At 42.4% G+C, this 18,170-nt stretch overlaps 1 protein-coding gene across 5 annotated transcripts in view; it reads left to right on the plus strand.

The window, feature by feature from the left end:
• Window positions 1-15,974, plus strand: part of LOC111970144 (cyclic AMP-dependent transcription factor ATF-1-like) — a 35,093-nt gene extending 19,119 nt beyond the window's left edge. For 2 of the 5 annotated variants that reach the window (XM_023996678.2, XM_023996681.2), the window contains 6 exons: window positions 5,690-5,803; window positions 9,076-9,173; window positions 9,557-9,696; window positions 14,083-14,286; window positions 14,456-14,600; window positions 15,031-15,974. In XM_023996678.2, the coding sequence (XP_023852446.1) occupies window positions 5,690-5,803; window positions 9,076-9,173; window positions 9,557-9,696; window positions 14,083-14,286; window positions 14,456-14,600; window positions 15,031-15,175 (846 nt within the window). In that variant the 3' untranslated portion in view covers window positions 15,176-15,974. Of the gene's footprint in view, window positions 1-5,689; window positions 5,804-7,130; window positions 7,176-9,075; window positions 9,174-9,556; window positions 9,697-14,082; window positions 14,287-14,455; window positions 14,601-15,030 lie in introns of those variants that run through there. The other 3 variants (XM_070445631.1, XM_023996679.2, XM_023996680.2) reach the window with 3 other exon arrangements.
• The last annotated feature ends 2,196 nt before the right edge of the window (window positions 15,975-18,170 follow it).

Consider the following 18,170-nt stretch of genomic DNA (forward strand, 5'->3'; position numbering starts at 1 on the left):
CCTTAGCTTAGTGATGCGCTTGAAGGGCACTATGATGTTGAACGCTGAGCTGTAGTCAATGAACAGCATTGTCACATACTGTAGGTGTTCTTGTTATCCAGGTGGGAGGTGGAGTGCAATAGAGATTGCATCATCTTAGGACTGGGCGGTATACCTTTTTAATTTACTATATACAAGTATTGATGCAGGAACCGGTTTGGGTTTTTACTTTACCTTCTATAACAGTATTTCAATGTTTATTTTGTTAAATGTGATATGTAACTCCTGCGCATGTAATGTCCTTGTTTATGGTTTACTTGAGTTGTATTTCTCCCTCCTCCTGCAGCCTGCTGCTTCCCACACCAAGCCCTACCCCCTGTCACTCAAGGAGAGAGCATGTTCTTGCCGTTCATTCTGCAGTCTGCATGGTCAGATGCAGAAAGATGTTGATGACATTCGTGCTGCTTTCTACAAGCCATCTACAATTACACTTCGTTTGTGTTTCTTACTGTCTGCAAACTATTGTCTACTTGTTTCTTTTTTTAGCAAGTTTTAGCTAAAATAAATTGTTAGCCGCTAATGCTGATCACTAGTTACTACATTTTGTAAGCTAGCTAGCCAACTAAGTCAGAGCAAACTTAGCTAGCTAATGCAGCCTTGTACCTGTGCTTGTGTAGGCTTAGATAAGCATGTTTGTGCAACGGTATCTTCCAAATCAGAGGAATAGGCAAAGCATGAATGTGTTAGCTAGCTAGCTACAAGAGGTAAGAAAACAACATGTGATGTAACATCTAATTAGGGTCCCCTGGAAACTCTGACCAACACTTTGGTTCCCTAACCTGTCAATAAGTCCTCCCTGGCTTATTAATTCGTAGTCATGTCAAATGTATTTAAGCCGCTACCCACTATTTTCCAACTATAGAATTAGATTAATAATTATATTTACATGATTCCAACAGTTCTCCAATTAACTACTCCTATATTTTTTGCCCATATTATGCATCTCTGTGGGGCACCAGTGTGGAAATGATAAAAGTGCAGAAATTGATATTTTATTTGTATAAATATTTTTTGTTGGATTGAGCCGTATTAAACAAAGAATGTAGAAAGCCCTATTTGAAATCACTTATTTGTGTTCCACCCTACGGTCATGAACTACTTTTTAAGCATATTTATTAAAAAAAATATTATAAAAAAACATAACATACCGTAAAAACATAAAACATTTGAAGAATGTGATAGGGCTGGGCAATATGGCCAAAAATATCCTATGTCATCTGTGGATCTGTTGTGGCGGTATTCCAATTGGAATATGTCCAGGGTGTCTGGAACGATGGTGTTGATGTGAGTTATGACCAGCTTTTCAAAGCATTTCATGGCTACAGATGGGAGTGCTACGGGGCTAGTCATTTAGACAGTCCCTGTGCCCAACAACGCCAAGGTAACCTATGGTGGTCTACTTGAAACATGTATGTATTACAGAGAGGGTCAGGGAGAGGTTGAAAATGTCAGTGAAGACACTTGCCAGCTGATCAGCGCATGTTCGGAGTACGCGTCCTGGTAATCCATCTGGCCTCTCGGCCGCATAGTCCTCTCATGCATGGTTCAGTGTTGTGTGCTTCGAAGCGAGCATAGAAGACATTTAGCTTGTCTGGTAGGCTCACTTCACTGGGCATGTCTAAGCTGGTTTTCCATTTGTAATTGATGATGGATGTGGTGGGTTATTGCAGACTGATGAGCGGGATAGTATGATTCCATCATAGTCCTGTATTAATGCTTTGCCTGTGATGGCTCATCGGAGGTCGTAGTGGGATTTCTTATAAGCGTCCGGATTAGAGTCCCGCTCCTTGAAAGCAGCAGCTATAGCCTTTAGCTCAGTGCGGATGTTGCCTGTAATCCATGGCTTCTGGTTGGGGTATGTACATACAGTCACTGTGGGGACGATGTCGTCGATGCACTTATTAATGAGGCCGGTGACTGATGTGGTAAAGTCCTCAATGTTATCAAAGGAATCCCTGAAAATATTCCAGTCTGTGCTAGTGAAACAGTCCTGTAGCTTAGCATCTGCTTCATCGGACCACTTCCGTATTGAGCGCATCACTTGTACTTCCTGTTTGAGTTTTTACTTGTAAGCAGGATGGTGAAAAACCTGCACCTTTATTTTCATGACTGATCAAAACTTGTTTTCTCGTGGCTCTCTTGTCCCTCTGCATGATGAGTGAATCTCTCACATTGGAGATCACGCACCAGTTGCTGTTAACTTCTCTAGGGTAGGTGAGACGCTAACGTCCCACCAGGCCAACATCCGGTGAAACTGCAGAGAGCTAACATTTTAAATACACCATTCGTTGTATTAAACATTCTTGTAAATACATGTATCTTACATCATTTAAAAGATGAACGTCTTATTAATCCAGCCGCTGTGTCAGATTTCAAAAGGGTTTACTGCAAAAGCAAACATGCGATTTTTCTGAGGACGGCGCCCCACACACACAAGTATTACTAGCATTTTCCAACCAAGCATTAGCGTCACGAAAGTCAGAAATAGCAATAAAATAAATCGCTTACCATTGAAGATCTTCCTCTGGTGGCAATGCCAAGTGTCCTAACTACACAGTGAATGTTCGTTTTGTTTGATAAAATCCATTTTTATAGCCTAACACGAAACATTTGTAAACCGGTTGCGTCGTGATTTCCTTCTCATTCAACTTCGGACGACGCGTTCGTGGTAATTACACACACTAAACAAACGTTTATCCAGTCATGGTTGGTTTCATTGCAATTCTCTGGTTGTTACTAACACAACCATACATGATGGCTCTTTTCCCGGGACGTATTGGCCGAAACAAACCGATTTGAAGACACCAATCAATGACCTCATTGCGCACCAATGGTAGGACCGGTCTATCGTTGATTGACTGTATTTTGGCCCAATGACCACTGATCATCTTGAAATCTAGCTTGGAAGATAGCCAATGAGCTGAGGTAAACGGCAATATGTAATGGTTATACGTTTGAAGACCAGCCTTTGTCGTAAACGCTGGCGTAAAAGAGGTTCATTCGCCATTGCAAATCCTACTTGACCGAGCCACGAGTGTTACACATAGCAGTACATATTCAATAGCATTTTCAGCAAGTTTATATATTTAAATTATGGCGAATAAATCAGGAAAAGCTAAAACAAAGTCTAGGTATACAGATTTAACCCAAATTATAGAGGAAATTGATAGAGACAGCCCCCCATCTCACAGCTAGCCTTCAGGGAGCTGCTCATCCAGGAGCTTGCTAGCTACAGCAAGTCCACTGSARCACCTTCTRCTCCAACCAGTGGTGTTCACCTGCCCAGATTCATCTCTGCAGGCATGAATGTGCCTCAGGGCAAAAATGGCACAGTAGGGAGACGTCGTTGTGCCCTTTGTCACAGGAAATGCCCCATCACCTGCAGCACCTGTTCAGTAAGCCTCTGCTTTACAGCAGAAAGAGACTGCTATGGGCCATGGCACCAGCAGCACAATATTGTGTAGACTGAGGGTCTTCACAATATTGTAAATGGAAAATGTGTAAATAGTTACCCTTGTTATTTGTTTGTTTATTATTATTTTTTTCATATATATATATATATTTATATATATATATATATATATATTTATTTTTTGGGGTGTGTTAGAATAGCATTTATGTATTTTGTATATAGTTCTTTCCTTCAAAATGTATCACTGTACCAATTCGGCCACTTGGGTACATTTGTGTGGGACACCTAGGTGACTTCATGCTCAATGTCATGTAGCKCGCTCATTTTTGAAGTTATCTGTCTAAMACTTTGCTCAGCTATTGTTRYCATCTTATGTTCTTCATTCAAATCATCCACAGCATCCTATCTGTRTGTTTGKCTGTTCTTGGTCATTTGAAAGATGATGCAGCAACAATAAAAAACAGAAAACKTATGTTTATTTCCTTGTATTTTCTTCTACCAGATCTATTGTGTTATATTCTCCTACATTCAATTCACATTTCCACAAAATTCAGAGTGTTTCCTTTCAAATGATACCAAGAATATGCATATCCTTGCTTCTGGGCCTGAGCTACAGGCAGGGTATGTCTTTAGGCGGAAATTGAGAAGGGGGTACCCCAAAGAAGTTAACAAAGCGACACACCCCTCCCCCTTTAGTTTTACCCAAGGCTGCCATCCGGTCTAGATGAATAATGGAGAAATCTGCGAGATATACTGTATATTATCCATGTCATTGTTCAGCCAAGACTGCGAAAAACACAGAATATTACAGGTTCCGTTGATAGGATAGTCTCAAACGGAGTTCGTCCAGTTTATTCTCCAGTGACTGCACATTCGCCGCCAGAACAGAGGCCAATAGAACAGAGGGCAATACATAATATCTCTGCCATCATAGGAGATGGCGGAGACATTATATACAAAAAAAATTCAGAATAAAAATAAATGGCAGAATTGGTCAGGAGTATGAAAAATGTCAATTTATCCACTGAAGTGCCATCTTGGTCACTTTAAATCACAATATCACTTGGCCATCTTGGAATCATAATCAATTCACAGTATCCAATCTGTGTATATATAGAATCACAATACATACCGTATTGGCAGCTAAGTATCATGATAATATTGTATCGTGAGGTACCTGGTAATTCCGAGTCCTATCTGTTTCAGTCACAGGAGGTTGGTGGCACCTTAACTGGGGAGGGACTCGTGGTAATAGATGGAGCGTAATTAGTGGAATGGTATCAAACATGGTTTGATATCGCTCCATTCCAGACATTATTTTGAGCCGTCCTCCCCTCAGCAGCCTCCACTGGTTTCAGTGTGTATTGATGGATCAGAGACTCTAGGTAGACTCAGAGAGAGCAGCAAGACTTCACTCAGACACAGTTAGAGTATCTGCACAGGTGCACGAGTGTGTTTCACGCTGCTACAATGTGAAAGCAACGGAACCAACACAGCAGAGAATTTGAGCCTCACACTTCAATGCTCTTAGTTCAATCGAGTACAGGCTTAACTGAATGACCGAGACGGAATATGATAAGGAATTTTATTGAATAGTTTGGAGTAGGCCTCCTGTCCGAGGAATGCTCCTCAGATGCTGATGACAGGTTGCCCTATGCAGCCCCCGGTGGAGGCGGAAGGCTGTTGCTGCGACATGTACGACCGCGTGTTCCAGTTCCCGCTAATATTCAGCAACTTCTCACAGCCATTGCAGAGGAGTGGGACAACATTCCACAGGCCACAATCAACAGCCTGATCACTCTATGCAGTCCGAAGGATATGTCTCACACTGCATAAGGCAAATGGTGGTCACCAGATATTGACTGGTTTTCTGATCCACGCCCCTATCTTTTTTGTATGGTATCTGTGACCAACAGATGCATATCTATAATCCCAGTCATGTGAAATCCATAGATTAGGGCCTAATGAACTGTTACTCAGTAAAATATTTGGAATTGTTTTGTTCAGTATATTACAAATTGATGGTCCTTGAAAATAGAAAGTGACGATCCAGTCAGACCAGCATAATGAATGAACTGTAACTACATTTGTTTAGGAAGTGTAACCACTACTGTTGTTAACTCTGCATCTACGTCATCTCACTGAGTCTACCTTTAACAGGACATGAAACAAAATCCACAGGACAGTACAGGATGGAATATTTACTCCTGTCACCCTCTAATCTGACTGTGTTTGCAGATGTCTCTGGGGGACTCTCCTGTGACGGTGGTCCAGCTCCCTGGGGGTCAGTTCCAGGTGCAGGGGGTGATCCAGTCGTCGGTCATCCAGTCCCCACAGGTGCAGACTGTTCAGGTTAGCCAGGCCTGAGTTTTTCAAAGATTTAAAAGAAAAGGAAAGTAGACAATGAATGTAGGGTGTTCCAGCAAGAGTGGACATCGAAATATTTCTTTATTGAGGTATCGGGGAAAGCTGTGTGCTTAGTGTGCAAAGAGAGCATCTCTGTCTTGAAGACTACAACTTGTCCCGACACGACACTTCCAGACGAAGCATGCAGTGAAATATAGGAATATGTCTTCTGAGCAGAGGGCAAGTGCATCAAAAGCATTGCATTCTCAGTTGCAAAACCAGCAAGGACTTTTCACAAAACTGCATTCAGAGCTAGCTGTGTACTCTCCCACAAAATTGCTAAACATAGCAAGCCGTTCGCTGAGGGCGAATTCATTTAAAGAATGTTTTTAATTGACTCTGCAGCAATACTTTGCCCCGACAAGAAGAGCTGTTTGAAAATGTTTCCCTGTCAAGACGAACAGTGGCACGGCGTGTTGAGGACATCGCAAAGAATATGGAACAACAGTTGAAAGACAAGGTAAAGGATTTCTCCTTGGCCCTGGATGAGAGCAGTGATGCACGTGACACGGCGCAGTTGTTAATATTCTTACGAGGCATAACCCCAGACTTTGAAATTACAGAGGAGCTTGCTTCAGTGCAGTCAATGAAGAGCACAACTACAATATTTATTGGAGGAGGTTAATAAGTATGTGGCAAAGCTGGGACTGAGTTTTGAAAAGTTATCCAGTGTGACCACAGATGCTTGCCCAAACTTGACAGGAAAAAACATTGGCCTTTTGAAAAAGATACAAGATCAAGTAGCTGAGTTGAACCCAGATCAGAAAATGATTTTCCTGCATTGCATTATTCATCAGGAAGTGCTCTGTAAATGTGTTCTGAAAATGAGCCATGTTGTGGATACAGTCACTAAAGTGGTACACTTCATAAGTACAAAATCTTTAAACCACAGGCAGTTTATCTCACTGTTGGAAGAGGTCGGGTCGTGCAGATCTCCCCTACCACACAAACGTGAGATGGCTGAGTTTGGGGAAGGTGATTAAAAGGGTGTGGGACCTGAAGTCAGAGATTGCTGAGTTGTTGCAAATGAAAGGAAAATATGTGGATTTCCCTCAACTGCAAGATAAAGAATGGTTGGCTGAYTTTGCCTTCACCGTGGACATCATGGCCTTCATGAATGAACTGAATTCCAAACTACAAGGAAAGGGCCTTTTTGCACATCAGGTGTACAGCTTTGTCAAAGCCTTCAAGGGAAAATTACTCCTCCTGATCCGCCAAGTAGAAACCAACAATCTCACCCACCTTCCGACACTACTACTCTGTTTCCTATCAGATGACCAGTGGGAGAAGTATACATCGCTGCTGCGTACTTTGAACGGTGAGTTCTCGTTGTTTTGAGGATTTCAAAGGGTTGGAAAATGACATGCTGTTGGTTTCCTTTCACTTTCAATGTGGTTAACGCTCTCACTGAACTACAACTTGAGCTTATCGATCTTCGGTCTGATGCAGTGATTGGAGAACTATTCAAAACAATGTCACTGACAAGGTTCTATGCATATCTCGATGAACAAAACTTTCCAAAGATTAGGAGTCATGCTTAGAAGATGTTTGCACTGTTTAGGTCAACCTACGTATGTGAACAGACATTTTCAGTGATGAAATATAACAAGTCCAGGCACAGATCATCTCTTACTGACTCATTTCTCAGCAATCCTGCGCATAGCGACGTCAGAAACTATACCTGACTTCACTGCTCTAGTCAGTGCCCATCAGAGACTTCAATCCTCACACTGATTGAGAAGTTTAAATGTAATGTTGAGCTCTCTCTCTTGTGTTTTTGTGCATACCCTTTAACAAGAGTTCTGTCCGTGGTGCTGAATGCACAGTGTACTTTTCCCTCTGTGTAGTTCATTGCATGTTTAATAATGAAAATACCTACCAAAAGGAGAACATTGATGTGGTTTTTCTGTGCATGTTAAAAAAGAAAAGAAAGTAGCATATCTGGATGGGATTTATAGTAGATATCTGTCAACACATGTTAAACATGTATTGTAAATGTTTATCAGCACAGCATTATGACAGCATTTTCTAAACTGCAGAGGGGGTTCTTGCTATTATTTTGTAGGTTTCCTATACCATTATCTTCTGTAGAATGCATTTATTAAACCCCTCTTGTACAGTATATTCAAATCTAGATGTGCAGTACTTGAACAAGGATGGCTTCAAAAATGTACAGATTTACATTATGTAAATCCTGTAATATGATTCTGGCCCGCGATGGCAAAATTATATTCTAAAGTGGCCCTCCATGGAAAATAATTGCCCAGGTCTGAGGTTATTTTATTTTATTTAAAAAAAAATATATATTTCACCTTTTATTTAACCAGGTAGGCCAGTTGAGAACAAGTTCTCATTTACAACTGCGACCTGGCCAAGATAAAGCAAAGCAGTGCAGATTTTAAAAACAACAACACCGAGTTACTCATAAACAAACGTACAGTCAATAACACAATAGAAAAATCTATGTACAGTGTGTGCAAATGTAGAAGAGTAGGGAGGTAAGGCAAATAAGTAGGCCATAGAGGCAGAATAATTACAATTTAGTATTAACACTGGAGTGATAGATGTGCAGATGATGATGTGCAAGTAGAGATACCGGGGTGCAAAAGAGCAAGAGGATAAGTAACAATATGGGGATGAGGTAGTTGGGCGTGCTATTTACATTTTGGCTGTGTACAGGTACAGTGATCGGTAAGCTGCTCTGACAGCTGATGCTGAAAGTTAGAGGGAGATATAAGACTCAGTGATTTTTGCAATTTGTTCCAGTCATTGGCAGCAGAGAACTGGAAGGAAAGGTAAGAGCAGCTCCTCAACAACCAGGAACTAGGCCTGGGCCCATGTTCACAAACATCTCAGAGTAGGAATGCTAATCAAGCATCAGTTTTGGCTTTGAGATCATAATGAATAAGACTACATGGATAGGGGGAACCTGATCCTAGATCAGCACCATCTCTGAGATGCCTAATGAATACTGACCCTGCACTACAGTGCCTCTGGACAACAGTGAGGTGTCCCCTGTTCTTCTAGCATAACTTAAATCTGTTAGCCTTTATCCTACTGTATTACTATGGTAAATGTGTGATTGGTAAATGTGTGATTGATGTGAGGGTATCTCTATCTTGTACACCCTAGAACCCCCACATTCTGATCTAAGGTATTAAGTAAACATTGTAGATGAGTAACCCATCATGTCCTGGCACCTCTTCTCTCCTCCACAGGGCCAGGGCTCAGACAGTGACGAGTCCCAGGACTCCTCAGACAGTGGAGCCTCCGCCCAGAAGACCAGAGAGATACTGGCCAGACGGCCCTCCTACAGGTAGCTGCCACCGCACTGTTGTGTCCAAAACACCATCTTAAGTTGCCCATTTGTAATAGTGAAAAGAAGTGTGTGCAGACTGCAAAGGTCACTGCTGGACTGGGATGTTAAATGGTGTCCATGATGATGTGCAAAAACAGTCAATCTCAATTTAGAAGTAGTGAACTGAAATCCAACATTGATGTTACCTTTTGGATGTTTACTAGTGAGCCACCTATTCTCCATAAAATGTTCCAATCTCATTCTTTTGATTCTGTAGCATAGAGTGTTTTTTGTTAATTACCACCACCTGCCAAAACAACAAACATATAATAGAATTACCAATCTTTATGGTAATATTTTAATGGATGAGTAATCTCCTGCTTCTTCCCGGTGGTCTGTAGAAAGATCCTCAATGAGCTGTCTGCTGAGGAGGTGGCATCACGGAATGAGGGAGAGGATGACGACCCTGCTTCCTCTGGCATGACCACAGTGACAGTGCCCAACACCCAGACAATCTACCAGACCAGCAGCGGCCAGTACAGTAAGGGTTGCCCTACTACATAGCACTAAAACACCGTCCTACCAATGCACCACTGTCATCATAAATAGATTATACATTTGGATATTGTTAGAATTGGAGGCACATCTCCAAATGGCTCCCGAGGTGTGTTCATTATGTGTGTTCCCAAGGCAACAGCAAGGCCACATACAGTCGACACACATTGAGTAGGCTTTTTATGTCGATGGATGAAATCCTCTGTTTAATGACAAATGTAACTAAATGTCATGTAAAATGTAATCTACATGTATTTTATTTAACTAGGGAAGTCAATTAAGAACAATTTCTTATTTACAATGACGGCTTAAAGTAATTATCATGAGAGGGCCATAAAAAATTGATTAAAGAAGCAATAAAACTGGCCTTCTTTAGACTAGCTGAGTATCTGGAGCATCAGCATTTGTGGGTTCGATTACAGGCTCAAAATGACCAGAAACAAAGAACTTTCTTCTGAAACTCGTCAGTCTATTCTTGTTCTGAGAAATGAAGGCTATTCCATGTGAGAAATGAAGGCTATTCCATGTGCGAAATTGCCAAGAAACTGAAGATCTCGTACAGCGCTGTGTACTACTCCCTTCACAGAACAGTGTAAACTGGCTCTAACCAGAATAGAAAGAGTGGGAGGCCCTGGTGCACAACTGAGCAAGAGGACAAGTACATTAGTATGTCTAGTTTGAGAAACAGACGCCTCACAAGTCCTCAACTGGCAGCTTCATTAAATAGTACCCGCAAAACACCAGTCTCAACGTCAACAGTGACGAGGCGACTCCGGGATGCTGGCCTTCTAGGCAGTGTTCCTCTGTCCAGTGTCTGTGTTCTTTTGCCCATCTTAATCTTTTATTTTTATTGGCCAGTCTTAGATATGGCTTTCTCTTTGCAACTCTGCCTAGAAGGCCAGCATCCCGGAGTCGCCTCGTCACTTGATGTCTACACTGTATTTCTGATCAATTTGATGTTATTTTAATGGGCAAAAAATGTTAAGACATTTCTAAGTGACCCCAGACTTTTGAACGGTAGTGTATATTTTTTATTTAACTAGGCAAGTCAGTTAAGAACAAATTCTTATTCACAATGACGGCCTAACCCGGCCAGACCTGGACGACGCTGGGCCAATTGGGCGCCGCCCTATGGGACTCTCAATCAAATCAATTTTATTTATAAAGCCTTACATCAGCTGATATCTCAAAGTGCTGTACAGAAACCCAGCCTAAAACCCCAAACAGCAAGCAATGCAGGTGTAGAAGCACGGTGGCTAGGAAAAACTCCCTAGAAAGGCCAGAACCTAGGAAGAAACCTAGAGAGGAACCAGGCTATGAGGGGTGGCCAGTCCTCTTCTGGCTGTGCCGGGTGGAGATTATAACAGAACATGGCCAAGATGTTCATAAATGACCAGCATGGTCACATAATAGTGTCTGTCTCTTATACACATCTAGATGTGTATAAGAGACAGCCTCCTAGCCGATCATTCAGAGTATCTCTACCGCTCCTGCTGTTTCTAGAGAGTTGAAAACAGCAGGTCTGGGACAGGTAGCACGTCCAGTGAACAGGTCAGGGTTCCATAGCCGCAGGCAGAACAGTTGAAACTGGAGCAGCAGCACGGTCAGGTGTACTGGGGACAGCAAGGAGTCATCAGGCCAGGTAGTCCTGAGGCAGGGTCCTAGGGCTCAGGTCCTCTGAGAGAGAGGAAAAGAGAGAGAGCATACTTAAATTCACACAAGGCACTGGATAAGACAGGAGAAATACTCCAGATATAACAGACTGCCCCTAGCCTGTCTCTTATACACATCTAGATGTGTATAAGAGACAGGGTGTACTGGGGACAGCAAGGAGTCATCAGGCCAGGTAGTCCTGAGGCAGGGTCCTAGGGCTCAGGTCCTCTGAGAGAGAGGAAAAGAGAGAGAGCATACTTAAATTCACACAAGGCACTGGATAAGACAGGAGAAATACTCCAGATATAACAGACTGCCCCTAGCCCCCCGACACAAACTACTGCAGCATAAATACTAGAGGCTGAGACAGGAGGGGTCGGGAGACACTGTGGCCCCATTCGACGATACCCCCGGACAGGGCCAAACAGGCAGGATGTAACCCCACCCACTTTGCCAAAGCACAGCCCCCACACCACTAGAGGGATATCTTCAACCACCAACTTACCATCCTGAGACGAGGCCGAGTATAGCCCACAAAGATCTCCGCCACGGCACAACCCAAGGGGGCGGACGCCAACCCAGACAGGAAGATCACGTCAGTGACTCAACCCACTCAAGTGACGCACCCCTCCTAGGGAAGGCATGGAAGAGCACCAGTAAGCCAGTGACTCAGCCCCTGTAATAGGGTTAGCGGCAGAGAATCCCAGTGGAGAGAGGGGAACCGGCCAGGCAGAGACAGCAAGGGCGGTCCGTTGCTCCAGTGCCTTTCGGTTCACCTCCACACTCCTGGGCCAGACTACACTCAATCATAGGATCTACTGAAGAGATGAGTCTTCAATAAAGACTTAAAGGTTGAGACCGAGTCTGCGTCTCTCACATGGTTAGGCAGACCATTCCATAAAAATTGAGCTCTATAGGAGAAAGCCCTGCCTCCAGCTGTTTGCTTAGAAATTCTAGGGACAGTTCGGAGGCCTGCGTCTTGTGACCGTAGTGTACGTGTAGGTATGTACGGCAGGACCAAATCGGAAAGATGGGAAGGAGCAAGCCCATGTAATGCTTTGTAGGTCAGCAGTAAAACCTTGAAATCAGCCCTTGCCTTAACAGGAAGCCAGTGTAGGGAGGCTAGCACTGGAGTAATATGATCAAATGTTTTGGTTCTAGTCAGGATTCTAGCAGCCGTGTTTAGCACCTTCTGAAGTTTATTTAGTGCTTTATCCGGGTAGCCGGAAAGTAGAGCATTGCAGTAGTCTAACCTAGAAGTGACAAAAGCATGGATAAATTTTTCTGCATCATTTTTGGACAGAAAGTTTCTAATTTTTGCAATGTTACATAGATGGAAAAAAGCTGTCAATGAAACAGTCTTGATATGTTTGTCAAAAGAGAGTTCAGGGTCCAGAGTAACGCCGAGGTCCTTCACAGTTTTATTTGAGACGACTGTACAACCATCAAGATTAATTGTCAGATTCAACAGAAGGTCTCTTTGTTTCTTGGGACCTAGAACTAGCATCTCTGTTTTCTCCGAGTTTAAAAGTAGAACTTTTGCAGCCATCCACTTCCTTATGTCTGAAACACAGGCTTCCAGCGAGGGCAATTTTGGGGATTCACCATGTTTCATCGAAATGTACAGCTGTGTGTCATCCGCATAGTTAACATTATGTTTCCAAATGACATCATCAAGAGGTAAAATATATAGTGAAAACAAAAGTGATCCTAAAACGGAACCTTGAGGAACACTGAAATTTACAGTTGATTTGTCAGAGGACAAACCATCTACAGGGACAAACTGATATCTTTCCGACAGATAAGATCTAAACCAGGCTAGAACTTGTCCGTGTAGACCAATTTGGGTTTCTAATCTCTCCAAAAGAATGTGGTGATCGATGGTATCGAAAGCAGCACTAAGGTCTAGGAGCACGAGGACAGATACAGAGCCTCGGTTTGACGCCATTAAAAGGTTATTTACCACCCTCACAAGTGCAGTCTCAGTGCTATGATGGGGTCTAAAACCAGACTGAAGCGTTTCGTATACATTGTTTGTCTTCAGGAAGGCAGTGAGTTGCTGCGCAACAACAGCTTTTTCTAAAACATTTTTTTTTTTAAATCATGGCCGGATGTGATACAGCCTGGAATCGAACCAGGGACTGTAGTGACGCCTCTTGCACTGAGATGCAGCGCCTTAGACCGCTGTGCCTCTTGGGAGACCCCATTTATTACTTTTGTCCATCTGACAGTGTTTTTTTGGTTTAAAATCTATTAATTATTTTAGATTACTTTGATAAAGTTTGCAATAAATAGATCTCCGACTGTGACGAAACCACCCTCCCCTGCTGCACAACAATGTAAGGATTGCAGGCATGTGCTTTGTTTGTGGCTGTGATGTAGGGTTCAGCCAGGACTTGGAGAGTCACCACAGCTTAAATTGGTGTCAGACTTCACAACCTAGTCACACAGGCGGCAGAGAAACGCCTGTGTCCGTGAGATCCAGGGCTACCGCTCAATGCAAGCCATTTCGATCTGCGGTTTCCATGTAACTTCTGTGCAGCATGAGTAGGGAGCTAATACACTTGAATAATGCAACACGGCATGTAGAAATGTTGAACTTTGCTAACAATGTCCATACAGGCTAAAACACTTTACAATGCAACTGGTATCGATTTTCCATATCGGTACCCATCACTAGTAGTTACTATTGACCCTAACTTCCTGTGTGTTTCTGTAGTTACCATCGCCCCTAACGGCACCATTCAACTGGCCAACCCGGGGTCAGAGAGCCTTCAGGGCTTACAGACTCTCACCATGACCAACTCAGGCCAACAGCAGGGCACCACCATCCTACATTATGCCCAGACGCCCGACGGACAGCAGCTACTCGTGCCCAGCAACCAGGTGGTCGTACAGAGTGAGTATGGCTTCATGACTCACGGTAAGCTTTGAGACAATACCATAAGGAGAATGACCCAGTAGTTTTCTCGTTGTCACTGAAGCCTCCCTGAAGGTGTGTAAATATGCTTGCAGACCCCATTGTAATGTGTTGAGATTTATAAAGAGGAGATGCCCTCATCTATTGTTTTGATTGGCCTCATCCCCCTCAGGTGCAGGAGGAGAGATGCAGACGTACCAGATCCGCACGGCGCCCACAGCGCAACAGACTGTGGTCATGACTTCCCCTGTAGGAATGTCTGAGCAGAAGACTGGCGACCGCACCATGAAGAGAGAGATCCGACTCGCTAAGAACAGGTGTGTGGGCATAAGGATGTGGTATGATGGGTCTGTGTGTGTACGAGGATGTATTGTGGCAGTGCACAGTTGGTTCCTTTGTGTGTGTGTGTGTGTGAACGTTAAAATGTAAAAGGATTTAGGTTGTTTTTCTACTTGTTATGTACTATAGCTTTGTAAGACTATAAATGGCCAACCACCCAGCTTTGGAGTAGTTAGGTCTATTTCCCTGCTTTTGAGAGGAGCTGGCTACTGTACCTGGAGACTTCCAGCAATTGCACTAAGCTAACAATTTGCTGACTTCAATTATGTACAAACGGCACGCAGAGACAGAAAAAGGGTATCCATGAGCTCATGTGACTCTGGGTAACTAGAACGACAACCTAAACCTAAAACAGTATCCCTTTAAATGTAATCCTCTAAAGCAGTTTTCTGTGTTTCTTCCGGGCAGGGAAGCGGCCCGTGAGTGTCGCAGGAAGAAGAAGGAATACGTCAAGTGTCTGGAGAACCGTGTGGCCATGCTGGAGAACCAGAACAAGACTCTCATTGAGGAACTCAAGACGTTAAAGGACCTGTACCGTGTCAAAACAGGATAACCAGGAGGACAAGAAGAGAAGCCGGCCAGCAAGCAGGACTTTTACCGTCAGCGAGCGGCTCTGTTCTGCCACATGGACAACGCGGGGTTAACCGGGAACACCTTTAATTTCAGACCTGAAGTAATCCTCCTCAGTTTGTGTTTTATACTGTTTGTTTTAACAAACGCGTCGTGAGCGGTGGCCATGGCAAGTGTTCCATATAAAAGACAATGAAAGGGTGTGAAAGAGGTCTGTTTTTAATCAGAACTCTTTTTATTGAGCTAACAGATTGGATAACTAATGCTTAAATGTTTATTTGTGTATATTTTGTGAGCACATGGAAGGTGTGAATTGTGAGCATAATCATTGACAATCAATTTCCAATTGTGTCCCCCTTTGCCAGAATCTGCTCCTTTATTTTCCTAATTTTTGTTTAAAAAAAAGTGTAGCTGTGGGCTCAATCTGCTGTTTTTAACATCAAACAATTATCAGCTGAATTTTTATTGTATGATGACCTCCATGACTTCATGGTTTGATTCATGTGTCTTATGTGAACCAGCTATTTTCACCCCACCCCCCTTTCTTTCCCCCATGAGGAAATGTTATAAGTCTCATTCCTTACCCTTGTAAGGGGTATTCTTTAAGATTGTCTTAGTAACAGCCAATTCAGCCTTATACAATCTATCAGGGAGAACACACAATGTCAGGGTAATATTTATTTTATATTTCTGGAGACAGTGGGGGGGTGAGCAAATAAAATAAAAAGAAGGAAAGCAATGTCACTCATTCTGTAAATGGAAATAAATATTTTTCAAATGTTTTCCAAATGTTCTTTTGGCTCACTCTTATGGGCTTGTTTCCTGGACACTGAGCTTAGTCCTGGGTGGGGTGTATTCATTACGTCTTGCAACGGAAACCGTTTACCATTTAAGAACCAAACGGAAGCGAACGAAACTGGGAGGGACCTACCTGAATTTGTTCAATAGAAACACTTGTTTTTGTTGCGAAGTATTTTCCCGTTTGGAGTAAACGGTTTCTTTTGCAACAGACTGTTTTAAAAACAATCAGTATAATTAATACATTACTCAAGAGTTGCAAAATGTTCTGTTTTGCAATGATAACAAGTGTTTCTATTGGACAAATTCAGGTAGGTCCCTCCACTATTGGTTCCAAGTGAATACACCCCTGGACTAAAGGTATGTTCAATTGAAAGTGCATTTTATTGCAAAACCAGTCATAAAGGGATATTTTAGCCAAAAACGTAGTTTCTGAGAAATTAGTCCAGTCGCCCCATTTAGTGACGAGTGTTTGAGGTTATGGGTATACTACGACCTCTAGTGGTCTCTAGCTAGGTTTACATCCAATTGGTGACCGAATAAAAGTGGGCAGATATGTAACCTTAAATTATCTAGTCAAGTCAGTTAAGAACAAATTCTTATTTACAATGACGGCCTACCTTGTTCAGGGGCAGAATGACATATTTTTACCTTGTCAGCTCAACGCTCTAACCAGTAGGCTACCTGCCGCCCCACATAGAGTGCAGGTAGGTTAGTCTACATGATGAGATTATGGATAAGAGCAAAAATATTTGTATTCGTCAAAAAGCAGTCGAGCATCACGTCACCAAAATAAGACCCTCGATATTAGAAAGGCACATCAAGATCACTGCACTTTCACCACCCTGCATGGTTTCCCGAGTCATAGTGGGAGGACCATACGCCATATCATTGTGTGACTCCAAGTTTACTTTGATATGATGGTTGTATCAATATTTCTGCATAAAGGCATTTCCACCACAATTCATTTTACTGACAAAAAGATCCTACCATGTGTAACGAAACAAATTCTCTGTTTGCATTTATATAATTGTACCGAAGCTTCCTGCTTCCATCACAGCTGTCATGATTTTTTTTTAAATATGGTATGCCTTTACTCGCATAAAAACTGCAGATGGAAACGTGGCACAGTTCTGTGACTAGTCATACCTATAAAATAAAAATATGACAGCTGAAACAGGAAGTTTCGGTACAATTTTATAAATGCTGACAGATCATTTGTTTGTTTGACATGGTGGATCTTTTTGTGTCGGTAAAATTATGCAAGAAACCTACAGTGTTGAATAAAAATGTAGTGTTTGAAGTGTTTCCATTACCCATTTAGGCAAATTGTGCTTTAATAAATTGGTGGCAGCTTGTATGCCTTCCCACCTACAGTGCCTTCAGAAAGTATTCATACCCCTTGACTTGTCCCACATTTTGTTGTGTTACAGCCTGAATTCAAAAATGGATTAAATAGATTTTTTTCCCGTCGCCCATCTACACACAATACTCCATAATGACAAAGTGAAAAAATAAATTGTGCTAATTTATTGAAAATGAAATACAGAAATATCTCATTTACATAAGTATTCACACCCCTGAGTCAATACTTTGTAGAAGCACCTTTGGCAGTGATTACAGCTCTGAGTCTTTCTGGGTATGTCTCCAAGAGCTTTCCACACCTGGATTGTGCAACATTTGCCCATTATAAAAATTTTGTCTTGTCAAATTGGTTGTTGATCATTGCTAGACAACAATCCCCCCCCCCCAATTAAAAAATAAATAAATAATAATATTTAGATGCATGGAAGCAAAGCCACTACACATCACTAAACAATACATGAATTGCACTATAATGGTGACAAATGGTGCCCACAAACTGTTAGGGCCTACATAAAGCTGTAGCAACAGCAGAGCTTTCTTTTCAGCACCATGGAGTGAACCCTTACAGCCACTACACCTGGCTACCAGTGGAGCCTTGTCTGGCAGCGAAACAGTTAATTCAGCCTCATTTACTACCTTTAAAAAAAACATAGCTGATGAGGCTTACTTGCTTCAATGTGGTTTCTACTGACAATTGAGATGTACAAACTATGGCATTAGGGAACGATGAGCGGATAAGAGGTAATCTGTCATTTTGATTAAGTAAATGAGCGAGATAAAACGGACGTAGTCAATATAACTATTTGTTCAGCACT

Source organism: Salvelinus sp. IW2-2015, linkage group LG11 (genome assembly GCF_002910315.2).
Source record: "Salvelinus sp. IW2-2015 linkage group LG11, ASM291031v2, whole genome shotgun sequence".
Lineage (NCBI taxonomy): Eukaryota > Metazoa > Chordata > Actinopteri > Salmoniformes > Salmonidae > Salvelinus > Salvelinus sp. IW2-2015.